We start from the raw sequence: 15,381 nt of genomic DNA on the forward strand, positions 1-15,381 counted from the left end.
CCCATAAAACCAAAAATATTTATCATCTGACTCTTCACGGAAAACATTTGCCAACCATTGGTGTATGTTTAACAAAAATCTGTTACTGAAGATATAATAGATTTCTCTTTTTGGTAACAACCACATACATTAAGGATACATAAAATACATTTCATTCGAATGAAACCTTATTTCTATAGAATTTAAGAAAGTTATTTAGTCTTCAAACTCAGTATTTGTGTCTCAGAATTCCTTCCCAGGAATTAATTCCCATTAAAAAAAAAAATAGACACACACATTCAAAAAGTGTTCTTTTATTATTTCTAGTAACATATATTGTATAAATACTCTATTTTTATATGCCCTTTTACAAAAGCGATATAACTTAAAAGTTTTATCATTAGGAAGAAATGTATAAAAATAAATATGTTATTATAGGCATTTATTACAAACTATAGTCCTTCTTAGAAGGAACACACAAATACTTATAAAGTATGTAGAATTTATAGTAACATATTTTACTATATACATATGGAAAAAAAAAGTCATATTCTCTATCATAGTAGAAGAGCTGAACAGACATTCACCAGGATATGACTGCTGGACCAGCTGCTGGGGATGGACCTGCTACCCCTCAGTAGCCTCCCCACTGTGAGACAAGTGATCTCCATGTCCCCAAACCCTGGGGATCCCTTCTACACACCCTATTCTTATACCGGCATTACATCCTTTTCCTGTGATCACCCAGTCTTTCTTGAGACAGGAATGGTTTTTTGTTGTTGTTTTTGTTTTGTTTTTTTTTGTTTTTTGACATCCACATTCTTAAAGTAGGCTTACACACAGAGGAAAGAAAAGTAGGAGGTACTGAACCCATCCTGCCTTCTGGTTTTTCAGAGCATCGGATTCGTTGCTGCTTTTTTAACCCTTGTATACTTCCTGCATTTTTACAGACACGTGGGATTGTTTCTTGGTCAAAATAAAGTCATGAATAAAGACATAACAAGGGCACAAGAAAGCAGAGAGTTCTTTTGGGTCATGTGAGGTTGTTAAGCATTTCTGTCGTGGTGGACAGTCTTGAACTCTTACCTCTTGGTATAAAAGACCGCAGGAACATTCTCCGAAATGGTAGCAGCCGTATCAGTGCTGGTTAAAGATGCTTCTTGTATCCCTTTTCTCCCTCTGCTGTTAGTGAGGTAAAGTAAGCCCTGTCTGAAGCTAAACAAATCTCTTCTCTCTTCCGCTTTTCATTCCCGGACACACAATTTAAATATACAAAGTATTCAATCAGTACCACAACACAGGGATTGTATACTCCTTAAACTAAGTTGGACAATTGTTTCTATTTTCTTTTTAACTTGTCATAGATGTAACAAAAGGAATAATAATAATGCCCTGGGGCTTTATCATGCTATATCATTGCTCAGAGATTAATAACCCTCATTAACTAGCCTATCAGATTTGTAACTGGCAGGATATTCTGACGATCTAACTTCTTTTCTACCTACCTCTACCCTCCCAACTCCTTGACAGGCCTTGTTGCCTACGGGCAAGGTACACTGGATCCCCAAGGTACACTGGGTCCCTCCAGGTGCCGACATCGAGAAACTTCTTGATGTCAGCCCCTCAGCCCTTCCATACCTCATCCTTCCCCCTACACGGACGCTGCTTAACTACATTCTGCCATCGTGCAAAAATCTATGTAATGCTTCGGTTTCTTTAAAGGATCACAGCTCTCGTGAGACAGCACCCCCCCATCCTGAGACAGACACTGCAAGGTTCTCTTTTTGTAACCCTTCCCGCAAGTCTTGGAACATGGGGACCAATCCCCTAGCTGCCAGTGGGGGCAGGGCAGGTCGGCGCAGGGTCTGGTGCTGGCCGGCTTCACTTCCTTTGCACACTCAGAGGCGGGCTGCCCGTTGATGTCACGGCACTCCACCAGCCTCCGCTGCCAGCCCAGCCCGCACGACTTGGAGCATTCGCTCCACTCCTCGATGACCCACTCGGAGAAAGTAGGGATGGCGTTGAAAGACTCCTTCTTCTTCTTCACAAAATAGGTGTATTTGATTTTGGGACGGAAGGCGTTGCCCACCGTGAGGACCTGGATGGTTATGGGCTCTTTGAGCGGACTGAAGCTGCGGATTCGTTCCAGCGAGGCGGAGGACCCGCTGTACCTTAGGACGGTCCCTTTGTAGGAAATGTCCTGCTCTAAGGTGGACAGAGTGAAGTCGCCGTTCAGGATATAGGTGCCGTCCGCAGCTTTGATGGCGAGATAGCTCCCATTGTTTCTGGATCCCCGGTGATTCCGTTGCTTCACTTCAATGTTTGTCGCTCCAGCCGGAATTGTGACGATATCGTGATAGCCAGGTCTGCGGGCCAGAAAAAACACATGTAAGAATTTCTCAGTCTCTAGGCTAATTCTCTGAATTAGTTTGAAACCACGCTCGTCCATCAATGGAGCATGAAACTTTTACTAGAGCCGTGAAATTACATGTAAATAATAAGATCTTTGGGAGTACGACGTTTTAAAACTCACTTTGCACTGGTCACCGATCCTGAGGTTTTCTTGCACGTGGATCCGTTTCCTCCACAGACGCCACATTTATCAAACTTCTTTTTGGAATCTATGATGCGATCACAGCCAGCTTTTACACACTGTCCTTGCACGCAGACGGAGGTGGAATCTGGGCTACACGGGGTACCGTCCACCACCTGAAGAAGAAGAGAAATATATTTGCGTCACAGGTTACCACGGGAAAGAGAGGATGCTCTGATAATTAGGAAAGTATCTCTCATTAACATCGTCTTCCGATCATCACAATTAAAACAGAACTCAACGCGTATCACATACTACCCTTCCTGGTGGCTTTTTCCCCACAGTAGATGTAGATGTCTGAAAAAATTATAATTTCTTTTTGATTATTTGTTTATTGAGCTATATCACTTCCAGGTAAGGTCAACAAAAGCGGAGCTTGTTAATGTGTTTACTGTGGTCTGCCCCATGCCTAGAATAATACTCAACAATTGCACACACTAAATTAGTCAGTTGTGTGTTGAATCTGCAACTGGGAAGTATTTTCATAGCCTACAGTGATAACAGCACATGATAACTCAAACAAAATTCATTTCCTTTTCTTTTTTTTTAACCTCAGAACCAGATTTACCCCCTCAGCAAGAGAGCAAAATGATGCTTCTACAGTTTCAAGAGAAGTCCTCAAACACAAGAGTTATCGATGCTCAGACTTCATTTTAATAAGTCCATTTGCACATGTTAATGCTAATCACCAGTTACTAGTTTGGTCCATGCCTACGTTATTCTCCAAAGCCACTGGCTGGTTGCCATGCAAATTTATCTAACGATAAAGAATTTTTCTTTGTATATCAGAGGAATAACAAGCAACGATAAGAATCCCAAGTGCTAGATTCAAGCTTTATTCATCACTGAAAGCAACACCGCACCCAAAGCGGGCAGCTGCCAATGTATCCAGAAGACAAGGAGATCTAATTTGAAATGGAAAGCGTTAATATTATAAACTAATGAAGGGGTGCCTGGGTAGCTCAGTGGGTTAAGCCTCTGCCTTCGGCTGGGGTCATGATCTCAGGGTCCTGGGATCGAGCCCAGCATCGGGCTCTCTGCTCAGCAGGGAGCCTGCTTCCCCCCCTTCCCCCTCTCTGCCTGCTCTTCGCCTACTTGTGATCTCTCTCTCTCTCTCTGTCAAATAAATAATTAAAAAATATTAAAAAAATATGTATAAACTAATGAAACTGCGTCAGAGGTTGTGTGAAAATGTCACAGTTCAAGCCCTCGTTTCTTAGACAAGAGTATGAATGAAAGGAAGTACCTTGGGCTGCAAGACGAAGAAGAAGCCGACGCCTTTGGCTTGGCAGATGAGCTTGCACCTGTCCTTGGGGGAGACTCCAGCGTACTTGGGTGTCCACTCCACCGCGGGCCCGCTCCCAAAGGAAACTTTAGAAAACTCATTGTGTGCCTCACATTGTTCCTCTCTAAAGGTTTTTCCTAGAAAGAAAAGGATATAATGACATCATCGGTTTTCAACCCTTACCTGTTGGCCTGCGGCCACATGGCTTTTACCCCATTTCTACTCACCATTGTTGTCTGGACAGTCTTCAATGTTACATGACCTGTAGCGCACACGCTTGCCTTCACAGTACTTCCCTCCGTTTTTGGGGACAGGGTTGTCACATTCCCTCATTGTGTACTGAACTCCTCCACCACACGTTCTCGAACATTCTCCCCAGGGTCCCCATGGCCCCCAGCTTCCATGAACAGGAGTCTAAATGGGAAAACAAGGGGTCAGCATTAGAACTCTTTACAGAGGTCTTTTTAGGAAATAAAAGAGAAAAATAAGAACCAGAGAATCAGCTGTCAAAGCAACCATCAAAGCCACAGGCAGGGATGTTTATGGTGATACCAGATGCTTTGGTATCACTTTGTTCCTTCCCAGCTGTGAATTTTAAAGGAGGATGCAAACACGTGGCGACAGGAAAACTCACATGGAAGTGCATCTTATCCGTCTTGTTCACACACTTGCCGTTGATACACCATCTCCCTTCCGCACAGCTGGTGCCGTCTGCCCAAGGGAAGTGTTTGGTTTGGCACACCAGCAAGCCGCCGGAGGTGCCCGTGCACCAGAGGGTCGTGCAAGTGCTGGCCGCATCTAGGCAGTGTTTGGACTCCTCCCCGAACGTAAATTGGCATTGCCGGTTGGCATCATACAAGGTCCCGGGGAGATCCGAGGGGAGCTGGATGGGGCTCTGGGGCTTGTCCATCAAACATTCCCCTGCAAAGGAAATGCCCACTCATTATAAAACAGGAGAGGAAAACACACGGAAGGCAGATTGGTTTCAGAAAATATGTATCTTAAGACATCATATATATAGTGGAGTGACTTGAACACCAGAGCTTCTGGGGAAAATGCCAGAGAGGTTTACGTGATTTGTAAGATTTTGTCCTCAAAGGGGTTTCTATGTTAACAGTGATGGGAAGTTATTGCTCTGCTGAAAAAGTATCAAATTAACGTACTTCAGGAGCTACCCGGCCAGAAGAATGATGTTATTGGAAATAAAGGCCTAACAATGTATGCTCTTGACAATGAAGGTAACTTGGAAGGAGGAAAAATAAAAAGAACAAAAAAAGAGAGAATGAGGTGGTTTAACTAGAACCTTCCATGTGGAAGCTGGAGAACACGTAGAAAGAGTAGCTCAAGCTTCTTACCGTGACCATTATCCAGAAATGACGTAATCATGTAGGCACTGCAGGGAGACCAAGGCTGGCTGTGGTTCAGGTTGGAAAGCATTGACGCCATCATGTGGGAATTCTGGTCGATGCCATTAATGCCGGCGCACTGCTTTGCATCATCATGGGGCATGTTAAACACGTGGCCTAGGAAGCAATCCAAAACCCACATCAAAAAATAGATCACTCACAACATTTGTTTCCCCCATCGGGGATTCTGTTTGTCTCAAAGTGGGGTTTCTAGAAGAAGAAATGTACTTTGGTAACCATCTAGTTCGGACACAGCGTGCCTGTCTTTTAAAAGGTGCAAACAAATATGCAAATTTCCAAAGGTCCAGAGCTCCATGTTATTTTGAATCCAAATAAGGCTGGCCCTTGTTTAGAATAGTGGGGGAAAAAATACTTCCTACAGTTTCTAGAAAGCTCCGGAACCTAAAATAGCAATAAACCTGCTGACACTCCCCTCTTCAGTGAGCAACATGGTTTATCCCTTTGAAAACGCATGCAGCGGACTCCACTCCTAGTCCGAAATGGACTCACCTAGTTCATGAGCTGTGGTGAAGGCGGCTTGTAAGCCATCATCTTCTATGACTGAGCAGCTTCGGCTGGGGTCACATATAGTTCCAACATCAGCCATCCCAAGAGTGTCACAGGTCTGGGCCCCACACAGGTCCTGAAAGGAACAGAGGTAGGTCCTGACTCAGAGGGACAGAGAGCGCAAACCTTTTGGCAGGGACCTAACTTTTTGGCAACATGTATCTCCACATTTGTGTGGGAGCATTTACATTCCCTGCTGCTGAGCTGTGCTTTTGGGACCACTGTGGGTGACTTTAATGAAGATTTTTCTGTGATGCTATTCAAATAGGACTGTGAGACTTGAGATATTAAAATTAAGGAAAACCTAAATAAGGGGAACCAGCCTAGCCAATTAAAAAAAAAAAAAGTAACTGCAAAAACACTGGGGAAATGCCTTGAACACATTTGCTTGTGACAAAGCGGACTCCCTAGAGGACAGTCCTAATCCGCAGGGTCCTGCTCCTACCTGTCTGGTGAAGAGAATCGCCGTGTCATAGTGTTCTCCGTCCCGGTCACTGGGTGTGTTGTGCTGTTTTTGCCAGTTGCAGAAGTTCCGTAAGGTGAGGGCCGCGTTGGAAGTCACTTCCGGCCCCTTCTGTTCCTCGTAGATGACCAGGATCTTCACGACCACCAGGCTCACTGAATTCCGAATGCTGGGGTGTTTGTACAGCCTGGCTGCCACGGAGAACAGGGTCAGGAGGTAGTGCTTCAGGCCACTGCCGTGAAACTCTGCCATTGACTGGTCAGCCACCAGCATAGTTTCCACATAGCGGTGGCTGGACACAAATCGCTTCTTTCTTATGCTTCCAGTTCCTGTGAAGAGACAAAAAAGACGGTTTGCTCAGAGACAGTCTTGCCAAGAATAGTGACCTTCCCACAGTATATAAGGAAAGCCTAACCCGTCAGAGCAAATAAGGCAAAAATAGGCCTGGAACAACAATAACAAAAATATTTGCATCTCTTTTCACTGAAAGTGTTATTTTTAAAGTTTTTTTTCCTTTATTATTATTTTTTTTCTCCCTCCTTTACTAGAAATAAAAAAGCCATGTGAGTCACTGAGGCTTCGTACTTTTTTTTTTTTTTTTTTTTTTTTTTAAAGCAGGATTTCTTTTGTCCTCCTTGAAATCCCATAAGCTGACCAAGGCAGTGTGCACATCACCCTGCCCAGCTGTAGTAAAAATTTGGAGCAAGGGAAGCAGGCAGAGCCCCTGAGTCACTCTTTCACAGGCCAGTACTCAAATCCTGAATGAGATCATCCGACTCCACGTGGAAGGCCCAGGGCAGGGCTGGGGCCTCTGCCAAGGGGCCGGGCCTGGAGGAATCTCGGCCTGCTCTGCTCTCTCATTCCAGGGGTCCCTGGGGATGCTCTGCTCTTGCCAAATCCGGGCACAAGGACCACACACTCTGCCCAGCGGCCTATTGCCCTACTCCCACTGTCCCAGGGAACTAAGTTCCTGCCTTGAGCCGTGGGGCCACGTTTGATTATTCAGAAAAGAGCCCTTTGACTCTCTACTGAAAACCAGCCCCCAGGGAAGTCCTAAACTGGACGCTGACCGTGTACGGGCTTCCAGGAGCTGATGTCCAGGGGAAAACATGAAAATTCGAAAACAAGACACGTGAGAAAGTTAAGGACGAAAAGAGGCACCCAAGCGATAGAATGAAGAGGACAGGGCAGTAATCACCTCGCACAACTCAAACAGTGAGGGTGAGGCGTTGCAGGAAGGTTCGGCAGTGACTAACAGTGCTTGAGAGCAGAATTTTGGCCGCGAGAGGGAGCGCAAACTGGGAGGCCGAGTGGGAGGCGCGGAGAGGCGGGGCCCGCTGCGCAAAGACCTCCCAAGCAGGTTCTGCAGAGGGGCCCCGCCGCCGCCAGCCGGTCGGGGTCAGCCTCCTAAGGGGAAAGGGGGAGAAGGCGGAGGCCCGCGGAACCGAGATTCTAGCGCAGCTGTCCAGGCTCGCGGACAGCGTGCCGCGAGGTCGTCGCCGTCGCTCCTCCGCCCTCCATCTCCGCCCTCCCGTGGGCGCAGGGTACGCGCACTGGCACTTACGACGCTAGGCGCAAAGTTGCAACCCGACCCAAGAACACATGTACCGGCGTTGAAAAGAAACTAGCAGGACGGAAATAAGTCACACGCGCTCACAGTGCACTAAGGTGGAAGGGGTAGGGTTATCAACTCTTCCCTTCCCTGTCGAAACGCTGCGCCTTAGCAGAAAATCGTGGATTTGTCTGACTTCCCTTGACCATTCATTATTCGGGCAAACGGAATTCTGTTCTAGCAAGGATGGGATCAGTTCACCAACCCAAACCTCAACCCACATTAGGCCTCCATCCGGTCCGCAGACATCCGTTCCTGCCTGCGAACAGTTTACCCTCCGCACGCGCCGCACAGAGACGGTGGGGAAAGTGGGATGAATGGAGAGACAAGTGAGAGCAACTCTCCAGGGATCGATACCTGTCGGCTGTCCCGCCCGCTGCGGCGCCGGGTCCCGCCGCGGCCACTGCGCTCCGGCGTCCTCGCCCGCCGGCCCCTCGCCCCTCCCAAGCCGGGTCTCGTCGTCAGTGACCCCGCACTTGGCGCCGCCGCCGCCCCGCCGCCTCCGCCGCAGGAGATGGAACTGGGGTCGCTCCGGCGGCTCCTCCCCGGCGGCGGCGGCGGCGGCGGCGGCGGCGGCAGCTGGGACGAGACGCACGGTGGCGGCGACCGGCGCGGGCTGGATGAAGTATTCCTCGCCCTGCAGGTAGAAGGCGCCGCGCACGCCCTCGCAGAGGCTGAGAGCTGCGGCCGAGCCGGAGTCGCCGTTCACCGTGCCGGAGTAGAAGCAGTGCGCCAGGTCGCCGGCGGCGTCCGGACCGAGCGCGTCGGGCCCGGGCCTGCGCCCCACGGTCTGCAGTGTGAAACCCGGCGCCAGGAAGCCGCGGTCGGGCTGCAGCTCCAAGTGCAGCCGCCGGCCGAAGGCGTCCAGGCGAAGGTGCGTGGTGGTGTGTCCTGGTGCGCGCTCCAATGCGGGCTGCACCAACTCTTCGTCTTCCTCTGCGGGGCGCCCGCGCGCGCCCGGCAGAAGCAGCAGAGTCGTAGCCGCCGCGAGCAGAAGCAGCGCGGGCGCAGGCTGTGAGCCCCGAGGCCGCCGCGCTGGCTTCGCGTTCCCCATGTCGCTGCCTCTTGTGCGCCTTCGAAACCCTGCGGGGATCGGTCGCTGCACCCGAGTCCCGGGAGGCACCGCGCGCCGCAGTGCACCGGGCGAGGGGACTATTGTTCGGGTCGGGAGCACGGAGCCTCGCTGGCCTCGCTCTGGGATGTTAACAATTACTGTTACTCTTTGAAAGTGCGCGCAGAGCTGGCCGCGTACAGGACTCCGGAGCCACTGGGAACGAGGCGCTGCAGTTCTGCGGGAGCGCGGGAAGTTTTTCTTCTGGCGCAGAGTTGGAGGCACCTCGCAGCAGGGGCTGGATGGGAGGCTGCTGCAGAGACTAGAAGTGCCCTGGAACGCCTCCGGGGCAGCGGGCAACGGGCAACGGGCAACGCGAGGATCGGTGCCTGGAGCCCCTCTTCGGTCTCCGCCTTGGCCGCAGGGCGGCTGGCTTTGCGCAAGACTCGGTCCTTTCGGCCCTACTCTTGCGCCGGCTTTGCAGTGGCCCCTGGCGTGGAGCCGCTCTCCAGCGAGTGCGAGCACCAGGCAGCCGGGGCAGCCCTTTTATAGTCTTGACTGCATCTCCACCTCCCTCCCCCCTTCTCTCTCCCTCTTGGCCTCCTTTCCATCCCAAAGACACCGCCCCCAAACTCAGTCGGTGCTAAACCGCGCTCAGCGCCGCGGGCCCGGGCGGGGGAGGGGACGGCCTCCGCGGTGGCAGGGCGCCAAGGCCTCGTCAATCTGGGGGCGGAAGACGCAGGAGGGGCGCTGTGACCCGCACTTTGTGCGTCTGGGACTGATGCGGGGAGAAGGTACTCCCTTCCACTGCGCCTTCTTCTTCGTGGGCTTTCCGGACCACCCTCCCTTCTCGCCGCCCCTGTGCGGGAGCGCAGTTCGCGCGCTGGGCTGCAGTTCCCAGAAGGGACGGTGGGGGTGGGGAGCTGAGTCCCTTCTCCAAGATTTCCCTGCCTGGGGGCTGTCACTATGCCCCTTGCCTATGTCACCCCCTCCCGCAGCCCCTCACTCCCCACTTTGTGAGATGAGCCTTCCCAGAAAAATACCTCACCCCACCTCTCCATCTCGCTGGCTTGCCTCGGCCGGTTTGTGCAGCTTGCTCTCTCTTCGCCCCAACAGTTCTGGGGGAAAGCTTGTTTGGTCAGTGCCTCCCTAGAAAGCATGCCTAGGTCTGGGGGTCACTTCCCGGGCTCTAGGTTTCCAAAATGCGTTCTCGTTGACCTTTATTACCTCCACCCGTCTTATCTCCTGACTTAGAGACTTCTCTTTAGGGACCAGGCTCGTGCTTCCGGAATAGGTGATCTGGAACGCGTTTTAATTCCCTAGAGCCTAAGGAGGGACTTGCGCTTTCCCTTGTTCATTCCAGAAAGAATCAACTCCCGCCCAGTCTGCCTTTCTCTACCTAATAGCTGCCGCAGAACGTAGGCCAGGCGGGCCGAAACGTGAAGGGACCCCACTTTTCCACCCAGGGACCCGCGGGCTCGCTGAGGCTAGAAAGTGTACCGTGGGCAAATGGGGAGCTTCGCTTCCTTCCCTGACCCCTCCCTCCTCTTCCCACCAGGAAGGGGAAAGTCTGCATCCGCGTTCTGAAAGCGAGCAAAGATGAGCCTTTCCACCTCTTAGGTTCCTAAGAAAAAGCTGAGCCGCTCTTCCATCGAAAAAGAGGGAGGGAGAGGCTCAATGACACAGAGGAAGGAAATGTTTCATAATGCTTCCACAGGCGGAAAACCAGGGGACAATGGTGCGAACGGCCGTCTCAAGGCGGACCGACCTGTATCCCTTTTCGCGCGGGCTCCCTCTTCCTCGCCCGGGGGTCCTGTCTCGCCGCTCCCGCCCCTTCATTTGCACCAAGTTTTGGGTCAGCCCTTTCCTCTGCCCTCCCCAGACCTTCCCAACTTCATTCTGCCCCAGCCCGAAGCGCCCTTCCAGTCCTCCCACACGCCCCTCTTACAACTTTTGGTTTCAGAATACTTTCCAGCTTCCTCTCCTGTCAGAGTTCTAGATTGCCTGCTGGCAAACACAAACACAAAAGCCTTGCTTGCCTCTCTCTAGGAGAGCTCCAATGGGAAGGATTGGCACAGGGAAGCACACGGGGCTTCACACTTGCTAAGGCAGTAACCAGGGGCCCCACCCGCTGAGGGACAGATACGTTCTGGAATGCAGTTTTCTCTGGCTAAGGTCAGTGTCATAGTTAAATGCTGAATGATCCACCCGAGAATGATGTTTTAATACATTTTAATAGCAGGTTAAAGTGTGTCGATGACCAGTGTCCCTCTTGACTTTGCTGTTCCACTTTTCCCACCATCTAGCTAACATTTTAAGGCTGTGTTTCTGCCTTTCACCCAGCCTCCCTTCCCAGCGCATTTACTCGGTTCCCTTTGTCCTTCAAATTTCATATCAGCCTACATTCACGAGTGGCCTCATTCATTTCTACAAAGTCCAACCTAAGCTTCTGTTCATCTTGGAAATAAGCGATTCACTTCCCTGTGCTTCTAAGTGTCATTTCCTATGCAAACAGCCCTGCTTCTCCAGGTTTGGTTTCCAGCCTTTTTCTTCCTCCTCTTCTTCCTCCTGCATTTCCTCTTCTTCCTTCTCCTTCTTCTTCATTTTTACATTTCTCTCCTCTTCATTTTTAAACGTGCCACCTTTTAATGATTTCAATTCATTTGTTCTTTCATTTTACCTAGAAAGAAGGTAAGACACTTGGGAGAACATTTGAAGAAAAATAATCACTTTCCACTTACAAGATATTGACTATGGAATCATGAAAACACGATGGCAAAGCCATCGGTAAGTTTTCAAACCCTTTGCTTAGAGGAGGGTTCTGGAAACAATTGATGGTGACCAGAAGGTGGTGATCCGACTGGTTTTGAGTTGAAGATTTCAGATACCTGAGGTGGTCTAGGGGCTGAAAAACTTATCAGAGCAGTAAGGTTCAATGTGATTTGCTTGAATGGGGACAGGGAAATTCAGAAAATCAGCAGAAAAAATGTGTAGTTTAAAAAAAAAAATCGTGTAATACATTCCCAACTTTGAACTCCCGTACGTAAAATTTAGCTTTTATATTAGAGCAAGTTGGGCCTTTAGTCTCTTTCTGCCTCCAGTGCGCTTCTTATGGGAAGTTTGTTTAATTCAAGGCATACATTTCTAATCTTGAATGGTTTACTTCAAAACTGTTATAATTTTTGCAGATTTCATGTTGTATATACAAATAGAGCTGAAAAAACAGAGAACTAATGGCAAAAGAATGGCCAGGAACATGGCTTTTTTACTCACTGGGTTTCTCTCCAGATTTCTGTTCTTTTGCATAATGACTCCAATCTGTTGTGCACCTGTAGTTCTGGGAAATGATTCTTTTTTAATCGCTTCAACAGAGGCATGGATGTAGAAGTTGCCAATTACTAAGCTTGAAAAAGTCCTTCCATGCTCAGTAGAACATTTAATCTACTTACTTCTTTGTTTTTAAGGACCAGCACTCTGTTCAGGCATTTGTGGTGTGACATGAATATATACATATATTTATAAACCAAATTGTGAATTGAAAAACATACTTTACTAGAGAAGAAACAAGACCAAAGGAATCAAATTTGTACATGGTGCTAGTAAAAGTGACATGTGATATTGGATCCTTGTTAGTCAGTTTTGTACTCCCACTCATAAAACGTTTGCTTCTTGATTTAAACGATTTAAACGTGTACCCAATGCTCACATGCTGAATTCCCCCCTACCATATTTCTGGTTTCCTCTTTATAGAATACATATGTGCTTATGGAAGTATAAATCTTGATATGCTCTAATTTATAGACCTTAACCAGTTTTTATTATTAGTAGAGATGACCTAATAAAAGTTAAAATATTTGACATAAAAGTATTTTTACAATTAATAGTTTGGCCTTTTAAAAGCATCTGTGTCCTCTATTAACAGAGAAAAGAAAAAGTTTTGTGCATTTTAAAGTACAAGAAATAAACAGTTATTCATTCTTATTTATACTTTACATGTTTGTATGTGTTTCATATATTTATATACTACAGACACAATACTCAATTTATAATTCTCTAGAAGTCTACACCAAATTAAGTATTGAAATGGCCATGAAATGAAGGAATCTGGTAAAATATATGAGCTATTAGCATTCTAGTGTAAACATTGTGTACAGAAATGATATACATATTTCATAAACATGTAATGCTCTTCATATTTTCCAACAGGAGGATTTACCAATTAGAAAAAGAAACTGTTTAACATTAGTGTTTTTTGGGAAGAAACATACGGCTCAAAGTAACACTGGACCAGTGGACATTTTATTTGATTATAAATGAGAAAACAGATAGAAAACATTTATGTTAAGCCAGTTACATACCCAGAAATACAAATATTTAAAAAAAAAACAAAACAGAAAAATTGTTGTAAATTGCATTTGGACTTAAAATAGCTATGACCTCAAAGTCATGCATTTGCAAAAACCGAAGAGTAAGATCTGTCTAATCCACTGCCCTTGTTTGACAGATGTGGAATTGAGCCTCACAGAGGTTAAGTGTCTTGCCTAAGATGTAGCCAAATTGGGGACTTAGAAATAACTCTGACTCATTATTTTTCATCAAATGCCTTTGGGAATTTTAACCAATTAATTTCTTTGGTAAGTAAGTATGTTGTCAGATCTGTCATTACTGTTGTTTCCAATGATTAAGTTTTATTTAAAACTCTAACTAGGAACTTTCTGGCAACACGAAATTTCCACCTTAAAAACTCCACGGCCTTCAGTACTTCTTTTTTTATCCACGAGGTGGCAACGTTCTACAACAAATGATGTTCAAGCTGTTTGTCCAAAGAGTTCAAGGCTGGAACTTAAAAGTTTTTAACACCTTTGCAATCTTATTTAATACATTTCTACTTAGCTGCCTCTTGCCTTTTGGTATCATGGAAAATATCCTTTAAATATTGTAACTTTAAGTGTAGTTAATAAAACTTAAAACAGTAATAAAATGCCTTAGCTAAGTCCTTAATCATGTAGCTCCATCAGTTTAAACCAAAAATCAGTTAAGCTTAGGGAAAAAAAAAAAAAAGGAAACTACCTCATAAGATAATACTGTGGATAACTTCCGTTCGTCACACTTAAGGGCTTTTTACAATTCAAATGAAAAATCGTAGACATTGCAGCTTACTAAGACAAAAAATCATTCACTAAGCAAATATTATTATTAAGTGCGTAAGTATGGTTAGTATACATTTATACCTGACTATCAAGGCTAAAGTTTCATACTTGCTAAACTTACTCTCTTGGTTTAGAGATTTTCCTTGGCAACAATAAAGAACTTCAAGCGCAAAATTCTAAGAAGAAGAGAAAATGTTCTACCACCAGGTGGTGACAAAGGATAAAATTTAAAATCAGTCCTATGGGCCAGTACCTCATGCAAATGTTTGACCACCCCAAATGTAAGTGACTTCCAAATGTCACAGGAACTTAAAATTGTATCAAGAGTATTTTATTACTTAAAATCAATTAATACTAGCGTAGTATCTCTAGTTTAATAAATTCTGGAACTAGAAGTGGACAATTTTAGTCAGTAGGAGGCACATGAGACCACAGAATAAGAAATTTAAACTATTCCCACCTAGCTTATAATTTATTGATCAGCTCAATGAAATAGAAGCTTTTTTGTTTTGTTTTTGCACCCCCCCCCCCAAGCTATTTAAGCAGAGACTGGAAAATCAATTGTCCAGATATTTTGGAAGTAATTTTTGAGATTCCAAAGAGCAAATTTGAAGATTTATAAGCTTCCTTCCTATAAGAAGGATTTATGACTTACCAATGCTCCTTTGTATTTTATCAATTACCAATGACCTAATTATGAAGTTCTGTGGTTTACTGATAATTCACCATTGCCATGGCAATGAGTAGCTCACAATTCCTGACATTTGAGTATCTTCAAAGTCCTAGGATTGCTCCCTACGTCCCATTCTCCTTCTGGGCACGTGTAACCTGGTGGTATTTCCCAGCTGCACCCCATGTCCTGGCAGTTTCTCATCTGGAGCCCGTCTGAGCTGCAGAAGGATGGTCTTACCATGCCGCTGGGTCTCCGCTATTAATGATCTTAGCTGGAACATGCTTCAGTGCTTGCATCTCTGCTTGACATGAGCGACTCTATCTTGCTCTCTATAGTCCTCCTCTTTTCCTTGGAGACAGTATAAAGGTTCATTATACATGTGTCTTTAGAGGGTCCTGATAGAACCAAATTCCAAGTGTCTCTAATGCACCCTTGCATTGGCTTTGTCCCTTCCCCACCTTATTCCTTGTCTCCTTCCCCTGCTTCCTAAGCGAGCTTACCTGCTCCTTGCCCTTCCGACCTCCTCAAAGACTACATGCCCTCACGCCCTTTCCCGAGGCTGCTTTCTGGGCTCCCCTGAATGTCGACTCATGTCAAACCAC

General features: G+C 46.8%; 1 protein-coding gene across 1 annotated transcript; it reads right to left on the bottom strand.

The window, feature by feature from the left end:
- Positions 1–277: 277 nt before the first annotated feature.
- Positions 278–9,490, bottom strand: ADAMTS1 (ADAM metallopeptidase with thrombospondin type 1 motif 1). Its single transcript, XM_032353286.1, has 9 exons — positions 8,263–9,490; positions 6,276–6,622; positions 5,774–5,906; positions 5,213–5,380; positions 4,492–4,778; positions 4,085–4,271; positions 3,819–3,994; positions 2,513–2,688; positions 278–2,345 (listed from the first exon to the last, which is right to left on the bottom strand). The coding sequence occupies exons 1-9, from the start codon at positions 8,957–8,959 to the stop codon at positions 1,646–1,648; spliced, it is 2,871 nt and encodes a 956-aa protein (XP_032209177.1). The 5' UTR covers positions 8,960–9,490; the 3' UTR covers positions 278–1,645.
- Positions 9,491–15,381: the final 5,891 nt, after the last annotated feature.

Source organism: Mustela erminea, chromosome 1, assembly GCF_009829155.1.
Source record: "Mustela erminea isolate mMusErm1 chromosome 1, mMusErm1.Pri, whole genome shotgun sequence".
Taxonomy (NCBI): Eukaryota; Metazoa; Chordata; class Mammalia; order Carnivora; family Mustelidae; genus Mustela; species Mustela erminea.

Coding starts and splice junctions, on each gene's coding strand:
- ADAMTS1 (XM_032353286.1), bottom strand. CDS start 8,959: ATGGGGAACGCGAAGCCAGCGCGGCGGCCTCGGGGCTCACAGCCTGCG. Junction 2,689..3,818: donor TCTTCGTCTTGCAGCCCAAG/GTACTTCCTTTC, acceptor CTTCTTCTTCAG/GTGGTGGACGGTACCCCGTG. Junction 2,346..2,512: donor GGATCGGTGACCAGTGCAAA/GTGAGTTTTAAA, acceptor TCTGGCCCGCAG/ACCTGGCTATCACGATATCG.